The sequence below is a fragment of the Amphiura filiformis genome, chromosome 5 (assembly GCF_039555335.1).
Source record: "Amphiura filiformis chromosome 5, Afil_fr2py, whole genome shotgun sequence".
NCBI classification, from domain to species: Eukaryota; Metazoa; Echinodermata; class Ophiuroidea; order Amphilepidida; family Amphiuridae; genus Amphiura; species Amphiura filiformis.
The window spans coordinates 22,529,506-22,545,103 of NC_092632.1; the positions used below are offsets into that span (position 1 = coordinate 22,529,506).

Sequence of the window (15,598 nt, forward strand, 5' to 3'; positions counted from 1 at the left end):
ATTTATTTAAGTTATAAGAATGAAACATATGTATTTTCAAGAAATTAGAATGCATAAATTGAAATTTAGGAAACAGGCCTATTTATGAATAAATGTATAAACAAACGTGTACATGTAGGCCTATAATTGTCACTGAGTTAAAGAGTTTGTTAGGCCTACTGCACAAATGGAGTAGCCCCCCGCTGACTGTTTTAACCTCAGAACATAATACAAAATTGGTGATATTTTTGCTAAACGAATTAATCTGCAAGAAATATTTTGTACATAAAACATTATGTAGCCAGAGGTTTCCAGTGCAGTGGTATAAAAATCTCAACTTTCTTTGAGAAAAGTGGGGGGATGAGGCTGTCATCACGAAATGCCCTTTGGAAAGAAGTTGCTCCACCCGGTTGCTCCATCCATATCTCGGACCAGAAAAGAAATAAAATTGCTCCACCTCGACCAGAAAAAAAAATTGCTCAAAATTTAGAAAACTTTACTTATTTTATGGCCTAACATTTTTTTACATTATCTAAAAATGCATGTAGAGTAAACTTTGTATAGGACCGACCAAGTCAGGGACTAAGTTCGAAACGCGCGGTAGCGGACCGGGTTAAGTATTTAGCGATCACAATATATGAACGAGATTGCACCTGTCGCATTGCCCTTTGCAGTCGATTTGCATAAATGATTGACCTGTCACTTGGATACGATAAACTACAGGAACCGATCGACGATCGTGTGTACGGAAATGTAGTGCTATCCAAATAGTTGTTTTAATTGATGGGTTATTGAGAATCGCTGATATTTTGATAAATATGGCAGCTAAAGTAAAGTCATCGGGATCTTATAGGCTTGAATTAGAGGCACAAAAACAAAGCGTGTTTGTTACACAACTAGGTGAAAGGTGAGTCAAACTTGATGGTACATTGTTGTACGGATTCCCAAGTCTGAAATGCCCACTGCATGCTGCACTAGCCCTATAGTTATACATATATACATTAGTACAAGGAACTTATACGATGTCCTCATTCACAAACTGATACTATCTGTCCATCGTATAAGCCTCTTACCGTACGATAATGTGGTGAAGGAATATTACACAGTCAAGAATAGGCTCCATCATCTTTTGGTTCTGATCCCTCCCAGTCTCCCAAAACATCAAAACATCAAAATCATTGTACATTTACTTACTTAAGACTGTCCTTTTTCATATAGCGCAGACAAAGTAGGGCCAAGCTAAATGGAAATGGTCAAATTTTGGCAAAATATCTCTCTGTGTAATCCTATGTAAGTCCCATATATCACATCGTTATCGGCGATCGAGGTTTTTTTTTTTCTGAAGTTTGGTTGGTACCCACCAGCCATGCATGTGACGTGACACAGCGAAAATAAGCGACCGGGAATCAGGGGTCGTTAAAACGTCAACAAATTTCAAAACACAGAAAGCAGTAAACTTATTGGCGAGCGGTCCGAATTTTGAGCCATAAGTTTACGTGGTGAACTACATATACATGCTATATACTATGCAGTATAAAAAGTATGCACTGTCGAAAATGCAACTATGATATACTGCAAAGCAGGCAAGCACTGGCATGACTGGGGCATATGACTTGGCTAGATGTTTTAAGATAACATTAACAACATGCTTGTTTTCTCAAATGTTAATTATATACCACCCATGCAGTAGTGGGACATCCTGATCTGAAAAGCAGAATTTGAAACTGAGCTTGAAGTTCTGATGATCTGCCGGGGATGATCTCTCATTCAAATCTGAAATCATCAACATTTGCATTAATCAATATTTAATTAATCAATATGTAATTATGGCTTTTATGTCTGATAGGAGCAAGAAATATTTTTTGTTTCTGGATCTAAAGCATCGAGCAAATTATTTGTTTAAAATTCAGTTTCAGCTAGGCCCAAGTAGGTAACCTATACATTTATTACATACCATATCGGGGAATGTGTGGCTGATTAGGCTAATGAATGTTGATCTCCTGTTTCCTGTCACATTTTTTTGCAGAAAGATGAGGCAGCACTTTCATTATTCATTATTTTTAAACATTCATTATTTAACACATCTATATACACTTATGGCATGCTACACATTCAATAGATTTGAGCTTTTCATCAATATAGTCAACACCAAACATGAATACAAAACAAGTCTGTATTTTCCTTCTCTGTATTTCAGAAAACAAACTAGCCTTTCTTTTATGTTTGTGTAATTTATATTTCCCTTTCATTTTATTTTAGCTTCACCCTAAAATATAAATCTGTTGTCTAACAACAATAATAACATGAACAATTAAAGATGGCAAACTGACAGCTGTAAAAAAATCAAAATTTAAATTAAAAAAATTAAATTAAAAATGAGAAAAAAAATGGACAATAAATAAATTAATAAATAATGAATTATACACTGCTCCATAGACAATGTGTTGTAATTTCATTCTATTGTATGTATAATGTAATAATTACAGTAACTCAATTTTCAAAAATGCCTCCTTTGGTCTCCATGGACCAGATTGTGTCACATACCGGTAATGATGTTTGATTGGTTATCATGGTTATACCAGCTTGGTGATGTGTAGCTTTGTCTATTTATTAGGAAAGGAAAAGGATCAGAACAAATAAGCAAACAATTATTTACAATATAAATGTAAATCTAGCTAAGTCAATGTTCAATAGATTTAATAAGAAAATAACACATTATGATTGATCTATTTAGATAATAAATAGCCCAAAACTTTTTTTGGGTTTTTTTGGGTACATTTTCTGATTTTCCTCAATTTTCCCAACAAATAAAAAAAAAAGGGAATAAAATGAAAAAAAAATGCTCAAATAATAATGCGCTGAAATTTAAGTTTTAAAAACTACAAATGTGCAGTCTTCTGAGACAAACCACTTTTTTCCTAATAACAATTTCACCCTCCCCCAGCACTCATAATTATTGCACAGCCCCTTACACTTTCATATATTCTTTTTTTCAGAGAGGATGAAGAATTACCTGAGGAAGATGTCAATAAATATCCCATTGTCAAAGAGGTGAGTGTAATAAATTTATCGCAAAATTGGATGCATTTTAGTGGTCTTTTTGTGTTGTCTGATAATTTAATCATTATTATTGAGTTATTATATATAAGTGTCCTTGCAATATTAGATATTTAACATGCATAAAAATTTACTTTTCAATTACGTTTTAATTATGGGCCTAAAAGAAGGTTTGGAGTTTTTTTAGGGGTGGGGGTAATCTGGTATTGTTAGCCAGAGGGGTCAATCCTAGTAGCAGGATATGCCAATGATCTTGTGAATCTCATTTCTCCCAATGACTATTTGACTGTCTTCTATTCAGTGGCAGCACCAGGATTTTTTTTTGGGGGGGGGCATTGAGGGGGCAAAGTGAATTTCAGGGGGGGAATCAACAAAGTTTTCGCAAAATTGCAGCAAAAAGTGGTAATTTTCATAATTTTGGGTTTTTACTGGGGGGGAAACAGTGGGGGGGGGAGGGCAAGTGTTCTGACTGGGGGAATTTTCCCCCTCATGTATTTCAAACAAATGTCTAAGAAATATGTTGTTTTTGCACAAATGCCTAACTATCAACAGTAATTTCCTCAGAATACACCATGATTTTTGTGTTTTCCTTTAATTTTCAGTCAGCAGGGAAGTTGATAGAGACTGGACTGAACACGTTACAAAAGACTTTGTTGTTAAAACGAGAGGTTGAAGTAGAGAAAGTGTCAGGAGAACTACAGCAAAAACGCAATGAGTTCCAAAAACGCATGGAATTATGTGAAAAGAAGAGAGTGGAGATACAACGAAAACAGCAACAGGTGAGAGAGATGAGAGGAGGGAATTATGTGTGTTACAATCTGCTCCATGGGGGGGGCTGAAAACACCAAAGGTCTTCCATAATTAGTTTTAAAGTTCAGAATTCTTTATCAGCGCTGTGCATTCTTTTTAGCGCGTTCTTCTTGCACATCCGCCATCGGCGATGTGCATTCTTTTTACCGCGTTCTTCTTCTTTCTTTCTTCTTCTTCTTCTTCTTCTGTCAACACTATGATCAGCCATCGTAGCCACATGCTTTCAGGCATGTTGACCATACTTGGTCAGTATAACCGCTTGGTGGTGCCACAGATGTCACATGATCAACTTCCGGTCAAATGTCATCCACTTCCGGTCAATGGCCAAAACTTGATTTTCACTAAAATGCTACTCCTCCCACATATTACATAGCACCGTGGACGTCCACTTACACACATGCATCATCTATAGCCAGTGTCTAAAAGTTATACCACAAAATTGGAATCAAAGGTCATTAAGGGTCACTTCGGTAAAAGTCTGAAAAATTTGTAAAAATATTCAAAAATCACTGTCTTTACAAATTACATAGCAGAGAGTCGCCATTAGCACACATGCATCGCTATTATCTAGGGTCTTTAGGATGCCTACAGTTTTGGGGTCAAAGGTCATTAAGGGGTTACTTCCGGTCAAAAACCAAAATTATCAAAAAAGTTTAAATTTTTTTATCTCAAAATGTAAACAAACCAGAGTAATATACCCATCATACATGAATTAGTGTTACATGGTGTATGCATGGTATTTTTATTTTGGGGGTCAAAGGTCATTAAGGGTAACTTCCTGTTTTAGCTAAATAACTTCAAGAATTTTATCTCAACAACTAAACATAGTAGAATTTTTTAATTAAAAGTGGAACAATGCATTTTGTCGTTGTATATAAGGTTTTATTTTCATTGAGGTCAAAGGTCATTAAAGGGTTCAAAAGGTCAATCATAAATTTAAAAAAATTATAATCTATGTATAAGTTCCGATAAAGCTGAAAATTTACCAGGAATATTCCTTATGACATCCTAAGCACTATGTAATATTTTTATGGGGGTCAAAGGTAATTAAGGGATCACTTCCGGTTCTCACAGATTCGAGTCATAACTCATTTGTCACTGCTGGCTGTGCATCCTCGCGTCGCAGGCGAACGCAATCAGATCTCGCTTTACATTATTGATTTTATTTAGGGTCAAAGGTTATGAGGGGTCACTTCCGGTGTTAAACAAAATACCTTCTAAAATACCTGGCGGTTGTGCATGCTCGCGGTCGCAGGCGACCGCAACCAGATCTAGTTCTTCTTCTTTCTTCTTCTTCTTCTTCTGTCAACATCATGTTAATCAGCCATCGTAGCCACATGCTTTCAGCCATGTTGATCAAAGTTGGTCACTAGGACCATTGAGTGGTGCCACAACTGTCACATGATCATTTCTGGTCAAAGGTTATTCACTTCCGGTCAGTGGCCAAAAACGTGATTTTCACTAAAAATGCTTCTTCTTCCACATTTTACATAGCACCGTGACGTCACTTGCACACATGCATCGCCTATTACCAGTGTCTAAAAGTCCTTCACAGAATTGGGATCAAAGGTCATTAAGGGGTCACTTCCAGTAAAAGTCTGAAAAATTTGTAAAAAATATTCAAAAAATCACTGTCTTTACAAATTACATAGCAGAGATTCGCCATTAGCACATATGCATCGCTACTAGTTTGATGAAGCCCTATAAACGAAAGTCCTTTCGTTAGGGAGGGAGGGGGTCAAAAAGTCCGATTACGTTGTAAAGAAGTAGTTAAAACATCGGTCAAAGTTGATCTTTTTTAAGGATTTAATATATATTTGTAAAATTTTAGTATTTTCTGAAGTACGATATTGGCATTTTAGGCCTACAGTGGTTGCTTCAAAATGATTTCAAATAAATATAGAGTGTAGTACTCGCAACCTGCAACTTGTAAGTTCACTTTTTAAAGCAACAAGTCCTAATTTTTTATGAAGAAAAATATTTCAAAATAAAATAGAATTATTGTTTCTTAAACGTGATCAATATCCTAGCAATGTCGCACCCCTCCACAACCCCATCGACCATATAGCGACGGCCCTGTGCCCAATGAATACGGGTTGGAATTTTTGATATTTGACACTTACGTTAGAGGAGAGGGGGGAGGGGGTTAGCCTTCTAACAAAAGGACTTTCGTTTATAGGGCTTCATCGAACTTTTGGGTTGTTTGTGGTTTCTCGGATAAAATACTTAAAACTTTCAAAGATTGCAAAGTAAAACAAATTATATGAACATGACTTAAACTTACAACCCCTGGGAAATAGCATTAGCATGATTGTCATTAATAATTAAAGACAAGGTCACTAACTTCTAAAAATCAAGTTAACATTTTTTAGATTTCTTTGGTTATAGAAGAACCCTATCCAAAATTACATAACTTCAATGTTTTGAATAATTTATGTCATGTTTATAGCAGGGGTTCTCATACTTGTGGGCCACAGATGGACAAACACACTCAAATATCTGTACTTTAGGGGTCAAATACACATTACTTAGTTGGCAGGCTGGTTCTGGTCCACATACTGCCTATTGAGAAAACTTATGTTGATTTATTTAAAACATAGTTAAACATGTCCAGACCCTGGAGAATTTTATAGGATATTCTATATTTTCTTTACAGTACATTTAATATTAACATTATTATCATTGTCTATGATTTATTAAATCTTTCTACCAGATGAAAGAGAGAGTGAACAAATTTGATAAGTTCATCAAAGAAACTGAAGCCAAACGAAGAAGAGCAATACACAAATACCAGACTGAACTGAAACTTAAAGAGCAGAAACAAATTGAATATGAACAATTATTGGAACAATTAGCTGAACTTAAACAAAGGTATGTCAAATGTTAAGTGATATAATTGTAGCTAGAGACTCTTGAAAATGTATTCTTTTAATTTGTAAAACAAGATTTATGACTGTACCTACTCTATAAATGTGTTACCTTTAAGGGTGTACTACACCCCTGTGGTAAATTTGTGACTATTTTTGCATTTTTCTCAAAAAATAATAACACACTGGTAACAAAAGTTATGTATATTATTGGGGCAAGGAATCCAATTACTACACTGCAATTTCAGTGACTCAAGACAAGCGGTTCAGTATAATATGATAGGAAACGAGGTACATCCTAGCGGTACCTTATTTCTTATCATAAATAACAAACCGCTTGTCTTGGGTCACTGAAATTCCAGTGTATTAATTGGATACCTTGCCCCTATAATATACATAACTTTTGTTACCACTGTGTTATTAGTTTTTGAGAAAAATGCAAAAATAGATAATAAATTATCGAGGGGTGTAGTACCCCCTTAAAACATAGTCTTCAAAGTGATCATATCACCCGGGGTAATGGCATCAACAATGGTCATCATCAGTAAGAGCATGATGAGTTCACTGCTTCACTTTTAAATACTCCAATATTAATAAATGTGACCAGTCATATCAAAGGGGTTTTTTTTGTAGGAAAAATATACTTTCATATTAAAGTAGATTTTTATCAGTTTTATTTTGAGATATCACTTGTCAAAGTAATCAAGACATTCAGATTTTATGTAATTACTCTTTATATTCTTTAGTTTTCATACATGATTACATTCATATCTTGAAAAGTAGTTCGCTGCAAAATCCCCTCTTTTAATGAGACTGGTTTCAAATTGCTATAAGAATTGTTACAACAATTTTAAAACTATGTTATTACACATTTACTTTCCAGACATAAAAGATTATGTGAAAAACTACAGAAATATAAGAAGTTTGAAGATTACTTAATGAAGGTGCTAGATGGAATCCCAGAAAGTAAGTAGTCTTTTATCCCTTTAATCTAATTGTAATCCCAAAAGTTTCTTCATTTCTTATTAGTAGAATGCTCAATCATTAATCAATGTGTGATGCATATTCAAATTCTTACAAGGCTGAGGCCTAAAAAATTGTTTGATTGGCGTTTGATTTTGCTAAAAAAAATAAGAAAAAAGTCAAAGGTTGGGCTTATTTTTAGGGTCGGTCGGGTTACGGCAATCAAACAATTTTTTAGGCCTTAGCTTAAAGGTGAAAGCCAAAACCCTACCAGTTTGTCTGTCTGTCTGTATCATGCCTGTCTCATTTATGTCAAAGAGTACGGTATTGAAAACATTTAATCTATAAACATGCTGTTTTAGAAAGCTCACATATATAATCCTTATCCCCATTTTCTATCATTGTTTCAGATTATTTAGAGGTAAACGATTCCATGTTACGGAGCATCATGGACCGACATAGAACACTAAGTGCAACTAACAAGACATTGAAACAAAGAATAGGAAATATGTATGATAAAGTAGATGAAAATAATCAGACACTAGAAGAGTTGAAATACACCCATGATCAAAAGATATTAGTAAGTATTAAAATTTTATTGCTGGCAGTGGCATGCGCAGCACATTGAAAGGGGGTGGGGGGCCAGGTTGTTTGGTTCCCCCGAATGGAGTCTGATTAGGAGTGTAAGGTGTATGCGAAATCAGTCATTTCAGGGAAATGACTGATTTCCCCGAATGACCAACAAAAGTGGGGGCCACACCCCCCCTTTGCGCACGCCACTGATTGCTGGTATTCTTAAAAGGAGATTCATTACTATTTTTTAAATGTTTGTTAAAGTAATGTGAATCCTGTTTTCTACTTCATCAGCTATTGATTTATTAACGGATTCTGTAATATAATTAAGGGCATGATTGATTGTTTACAATTCTATTAACAAACCCAGTTCATACATACATTTCTTAACATTCAGTGATTGTATTTCAATGTTTGAATCATTAATTGTGTTTTATTTACATGCAGGTAATAAATAAGCAGCTATCAGAGTTACAAAGTCTCCAAGAAGAACGCTTAGATGCTAATGCTGAATTAGAAGAGATGCTTTTTAATGAAATTTCTGGTTTCCGAGATCAGGTATGGAAATAATTTGTAGTAATGAATCATTTGTTCACACTTGACACCTGCATGGAGGAAAAGGTTGCAATGTGTTATCAACCAAGTGTATATGACCTCAAAGTGACAGGTGGTTTGTGGTAGAAGACAAGCTTATAGACAGCATTTGATGAATGGTACAAAGTGGCTGCCATATAACATTTCTTCTAAGATAAACATGCAAAAATGATCAAGTAGATGTTGCTAAAGTGATGTTAAAAGTATTGGTTTGTGAAATGATTATTTATGTCACAGTCATGGGTGGCAACAAATTTAACCTATGATTTCCTCAGATCTTGAGCTCTCTCTTTTTACAAACAAAAAGTAAAAAAGTAAGGAGCAACAGTAACAAGGATGATGTTTATCGTAGGTCTCTGCAAGATTATGTACATGTTTGGTCATTAGTGAATTTAAAAGATGTTAATTGAAAATGTACCTAGTGTTGGTCTAGTTGGCATGGATACATTCATGTAATTTAAAGGAGTATTTCGTGATCCTAGCATCCTCTTTTTATGACATTTTTCAGTAAATATCCACGAAAAAAGCATATTCCCAAAATTTCAGTTGATTCCGATTTTGCGTTTGCGAGTTATGCATGATAACTGTATTACACTGCTCCATAGACAATACGTTGTAATTTCGTTCTGGTGCACCAGAACGAAATTCAAATTTCCGCGATATCTTTGCTAAACGAATTAATCTGCAAGAAATATTTTGTACATAAACATTATGTAGCCAGAGTATTCCAGTGATATAAAAATCTCAACTTTTTTTAGAAAAGTGGGGGATGAGGCTGTGGATCACGAAATGCCCTTTTAAGGCAAACGCTTTAAAATTGTAAATCTGTGATAACGCCAAAAGCAGATCCTAAATAAAAAGAAAGAAAGCACACTTTATTTAATGTTATGAAATAATGTGTATCATATATTGGATAATCCAATATAGGTTTTTCAGAAGTGTATTTTAGCCAATCAAAAGGGAAAATTTATACAATTATATAGTCCTTACTGCATCTCATAGTATTACAAGGAGCAACATTGTTGTTTGCTAGATGACATCAAATCTGTGCACCTGTTTCAGGATGTATCGCAGGTGTCTCTATTATAAGCTATTATGTGTAACCTATGAGAATGGTATTCTATGTAAGCAATCAGCTATAATCTCAGCTCTGTTACTATAATTAAGGAAATATGTTGTTTATTTATTTATGTGTGTGTGTGTGTTCATCAAAAAAAAATTTCTGTTTAATCTGAAAATAATGAACCGAAAAAAGCTTAGATAATTAGGAGTAACGTATTCTTTATTTGGTTGAAATCGGTCAAGAATGGGCTTCAAAAAATGGGAAAAACATGTTTTGGCAGTTTTTACAAACTAATCGGGTGTTATTAACGCAGCATTAGCATAGCAATATGCAAAGTACACCATTGCATGCATAAATGATGCAATGTCAAAAGTATTGCTATGGGCAGAAGAAAGTGGAAAATGTAAAAAGAGGGAGGAGAATAAAAAGTGGAAGAATTGAAAAATTGCAATTTTGAATTCATAGGGAAATATATGAATATGTGTTTTCTTTTGCTTCTAGTATAAATAAAATTGGAGTGATTACAACAACTTAGTAACTTCAGTGGCAGGTAAATAGAGGGCAGTATGGCACTTGCACCTGAAAATTTAAAATTTTGCAAAAATGTGCCATGGGCCGTTTTTATACTGAGACACTCTTATTAAAAAGGACTAGTGGAATGCCCATACTTATATGAAACCTCCACAAATAAGAGGATAGTTGCAAATCTTCATTTTTTTGAGAACATGTCTCATATGGGAAGAGGAAATTATTATTAGAAGAAGAGAAACAAGTAGAAGTAAAAGAAGTAGAAATATTTGAATTTTGCATCAAAATTTAAAAAAAAAACCTGGAGTCTTGTGTGTTTGGTCCAACAATATAGTGTTACAATTATGTGTTTTTGAAGGGGTTTTTCCTCTTTTTTCAATATGGCAATTTTGGAGCTATGTAATTATTGCACTGATCCCTTGTGTAAATTTAGCATGAAAGACCTAAGGACAGAAGTTATAATTTTCTGTTTATTTTGTTTCCATTTAATTTAGAGTGAAATTCTTGGTAGAATCAAGATGGCCATACATAATATTGCAGCCAAGTGTTGGAAGAAACATGATGGTCCCATGGACTCGATGGAATTGGTTGAAAAGCTAGATCTAATTATGGTAAGTGTAATTGTTGCTCTGCTTGAAAGTGTAAAGGCGAGTATAATATAGTTCAATATTTTGTGCGCTTTTTGCTGTATGTGATGCGATCAAAGAAAATGAGTCTGATGTCGATCAAAATCAAAATTCAGTTTTCAATCTCATTATATGAGCCATTCTCAGAGCTTTATTTTGCTGAAAACACCATCATAATTAGACTTATGGTTCCAGTGATATGGCCATTTTAGTGTTGCTCAGAACAATAAAATACAAAAGAAGTTGAATACTATTATTGATTATATGTGCCCATCCACCACAAACTGGTCGTAAAGTTGGCATTTTCCATTTTGAGATACAATCAAAAACAGTATATGGATTTCTATGTAAAATATATTAGGAATTTGACCTTAGATGAATCATAACTTCACTTCCAGATGTCCGATAAAGCTGGTTGAGGTGTCATTTTAAAGCTAAAAGTGCATTCTTTCAAAATCTGCAATAAACAGAAAATGATCTAGAGCCAACTTTACTACCACTTTGTGGTGGATGGTCACATATTTCAAAAGCAATATTCCCGACATCTGACTCATTTTGCTTGATTGCATCACATATTTTGAAGCAGTGTTTTTAGTTTTTAGTCGAAGCAACAAAACATTGCTTTGGCTTATTGGTTATATAGTATGTGTTTCTAGTGTGCAGGTTCAATTCCAGGCAGTGGTAACCCCGGGTGGTAACTTGCTGAGGTATTGGCATGAAAAAAGTCTGAATTTACAGACTTCCGGTCTTCCCATGGTTCATCATTTTAGAATTGGGTAAATGTACCATGAGAGTATTGCCTGCACCAAATTGAAAAAATAGAAAAAGTTTTTTATTGTACAAAAGAACACCAACCCTGATTTGAATTCTAGTTGGAATTTCAGAAAAAGTATAACAATATTGCATCCACAACTCTCCTTATACATTCAATGTATGATGTACCATCACAACCTCCTCAGGAGAGCATTTAACAGTTTCTCTCAATTTAAAAAAGTTCCTCTTAACCTCCTGAGCACTACCTGCTGATCTAACATTGTTTTTGATCGGTCAATTACATGATATTTTCACTTTAATCACCAATCAGAATCGAGCTTTGTACATAATTCACCCCAATTTTTTTTTTTGCATGGCGAAATTATTCTAACAATGTTGCCGATTGGTCCAATTGATAATGAAAACTTCTTTTTGGTCAATCGGCAGGTAGTGCTCACGGGTTTAAAATTGTTTTTGTACACATTTTGGACTGCCCAACCTTGAAAACATTAGTTGATGCAAATAAATAGAACACAATCTGAAATATATTTTGTAACTTTTTTTTTCTCATTTTGACCATATCTTGTACATATTCTGATATTTTTTCAGTTGTTTACAATGGAGAAAATAGCTGTGGAAAGGATGGTAAGACTTGAAACACCTGGCACAGCACTGCGCAAAGGAAGTCGAGGGAGTGCACAGGGTGAAATTATATAGCATCAAATGTGTACAGGGGTAAGATGTGGGATTGACCCTGCCGCCTTTGACTGTTGGTTGCAGAGAATAGTATATCCAAGATACTACACAGGGTGAAATTATATCACCACAGGAATATTGAATTAATCGCCAGCCAATGCCCATTATGCATTGCATATTGGATTCAACCATGCCTCTACTGAACAAAAATTGTAATGCACTTAAAGGAGCATTTCGTGATCCTAGCATCCTCTTTTTATGACATTTTTCAATAGATATCCATGAAAAAAGCTTATTCCCAAAATGTCTGTTGATTACGATTTTGCGCTTGCGAGTTATGCATGATTATGTGTATTACCATACACTGCTCCATAGACAATGTGTTGTAATTTCGTTCTGGTATACCAGAACAAAATTCAAATTTCACGATATCTAAACGAATTAATCTGCAAGAAATATTTGTACATAAACATTATGTAGCCAGAGATTTCCAGTGCTATAAAAATCTCAAGTTTTTAAAGAAAAGTGGGGGATGATGCTGTGGATCACAAAATGCCCTTTTAAGTCAATGTCAGTTTCACTTCTGTTATATTTGCCAAACAGGTTAATTAGTAATTAGGTTGAATTTAAAATGTGGAATCGCAAAGATTTGGATCATCATTTATTTCAAATGAATTCAGTAAAGTCATTATGACCAAAATGTTTTTATAATTATAAATAGAAAATAATTTTTGTTTACCACATTCAGACAGTGATACGAAACTGCTTAACATACGGCACAATGGGAATTCAGAATCATATACAGTGTTATCACCAACAGCATGAATTCATGATATCCTTGAATATGATTTAATATAGGAATCTAATTTATTGCAACTTTTACCAAGCGTGAATTTTGGTATACAAAAGTTGAGAAATTCTATTACTGTAAAACAATTAAATATCGCAGGTACTTTATTTTGCGAATTGAGAAAAAGCAGGATTTTTTGAGGGTTTTAAATTCACGAATCCAGAAGATTAACTGATAGTATCTATGTAAATTTTATATTTCGCGGGGGATTTAATTTCGCGAATTTCAGGTCCTCACGAAATTAAATACCCTGTGAAATTTAAGTGTTTTACAGTATTCTTGATTTCTGCATACTGCTGAATACCAGATAAGTATAATACTGCTGAATATCAGATAAGTATAAACAGTCCCTACATTGCCCATGGAGTGCCTAACATGCAGGGGCATAGCAGGGCCACCAAGCCAAAGGGGGCAAAAGTGACAAATTGTCCCACTGACCAACTACTAAAATTACCATACTAGGAGAAATGCATTGAAGTACCCAAAATGTTCAATTTTTACACTAAAATGGGTCAAAATTGGAATAATTGTGGCTGAAAAACGTGCCAAATGAAAATGGACATTACAACTTTTGTCCCAATATTTCAAGCCAGGTTTCCTGTTGCCCCAGCGGTTGTTACGCCTCTTTCACTGTAAAATGATAATAATGTCGCTCTCTACAGTCTGACAAAGGGATGGTTTATAATTATCTTGGGTTCTTTGGAGTTGTGTATCAATGTGAAATGACTATGTGCCTTTAAGAAGTCCTTAGTTTCTATGTAGATAGTGTCAAGAATAAATACTAAATACATAATGTGATATATTGGTTCTGCATGCACAAAACAATCATGTTAAGTAGTTCTAATAAGTATGTATAATAACTTGCCAATTATTGACATGATTCCTCTTGGTTATCATTTAAAATGGACAATGTATTATGACATACAGGACTGAATATCATAGAAATACCTATTAAAGAAATAATATTTTATTAACAAAATCATGAATTATGGGAAAGTGGTGTATGCTTATGAATAACATCACCCAGATGAAGATGTGTTCCACTGAATCCTGACGATGACTACTGGGTGTGCAGTTCCCATGTGCTTCCCTAAGATGGTTAAAAGGTATCGGGTATCTATGGATGAAACCCTAAAATACAAAACCTTGAAGAGTCAAGAGGAAGGTAAAAAGATTTTAAGTTCCATTCACAATGATCAACATGTGTATATTTATATTTTAGTTGTAATGTAAATACCTCACACTCTTTGAACTGTAACATTATCTATTTATGTATGCAAAATAAATAATTTCCTATAATATAAAGAGAAAAGTGTATTTGTTTATTTGTTTATCAATGGCTCAAATATTACTGATATCATAGACACTGCAATCTAAACAGGGTGCTCCAATAAATTAATAATAAAATAACTTAATTGGTCAAATATTTTTAAGATATAGGCTATAATGTAAAGGGCTCTTTTTGTGTGTGTCTGCATCTAACACCCATGGGGATGTGTAAAACTAAAAGACATCGTGAAAAGTATTTGGTCTATTAAGTTAGTATTTTTAGGATGTAAATATCTAAATATCTGAAGCATTTTCCACCCTGGTGTAGCAATGACATCAGTGCACCTTTCATTGCTAGTGTTCATTCAAAGCGCTGACGTACACATGCACATGCTTAAAGATGCCGCACTGATGCACACTCGATACAGCTGCCTCAACGCTTAGACGTCCCTGCCACGTTAGGGGTAAAATGCTTTAGGTCTATTCCTGAATCCAGAAAAAATACATTGCAGTGCTAAGTTTTTTAATAAAGAATTATCCTGTTTTGCCAAATGAAACAGCTAAATCCTAATCTGTAAGTTACTTCTAACTGGCAATAAAAGTCATATTTTAATAGTTATGCAATTTGAGGGAATAGATAGGCCAACGGTACCTCCGTAGCATTTGGTTTGGTTCGAGCTATCTTCAGTAGATAGCAACAATTTACATCACATTAGATCCAAAATCAGTCTCGACTGCTTTTACAAGTATGAACAACCATATATTTGCAATTTGAGGGAATAGATAGGCCAACGGTACCTCCGTACCATTTGGTTTGGTTCAAGCTATCTTCGGTAGATAGCAACAATTTACATCACATTACATCCATTACATCCAAAATCAGTCCCGACTGATTTTACAAGTATGAACAACTATACATTTGAAATTAAAAAAGACTTGCAATATCGAAAATATTGTTTTATTACACCTT

General features: G+C 34.4%; 1 protein-coding gene across 1 annotated transcript; it reads left to right on the forward strand.

Moving 5' to 3' along the window:
* Positions 1–718: 718 nt before the first annotated feature.
* LOC140152803 (coiled-coil domain-containing protein 42 homolog) lies at positions 719–14,678 on the forward strand. The gene is made up of 9 exons (XM_072175303.1): positions 719–886; positions 2,976–3,030; positions 3,639–3,815; positions 6,560–6,717; positions 7,597–7,679; positions 8,087–8,256; positions 8,697–8,807; positions 10,929–11,045; positions 12,423–14,678. The coding sequence occupies exons 1-9, from the start codon at positions 798–800 to the stop codon at positions 12,528–12,530; spliced, it is 1,068 nt and encodes a 355-aa protein (XP_072031404.1). The 5' UTR covers positions 719–797; the 3' UTR covers positions 12,531–14,678.
* Positions 14,679–15,598: the final 920 nt, after the last annotated feature.

Bases quoted from the DNA above. Each gene is read 5' to 3' on its own strand.
- LOC140152803 (XM_072175303.1), top strand. From the start codon at position 798: ATGGCAGCTAAAGTAAAGTCATCGGGATCTTATAGGCTTGAATTAGAG. The intron at 3,031-3,638 runs GTGAGTGTAATA...TTTAATTTTCAG, and splicing joins AATATCCCATTGTCAAAGAG to TCAGCAGGGAAGTTGATAGA. The intron at 11,046-12,422 runs GTAAGTGTAATT...ATATTTTTTCAG, and splicing joins AAAAGCTAGATCTAATTATG to TTGTTTACAATGGAGAAAAT.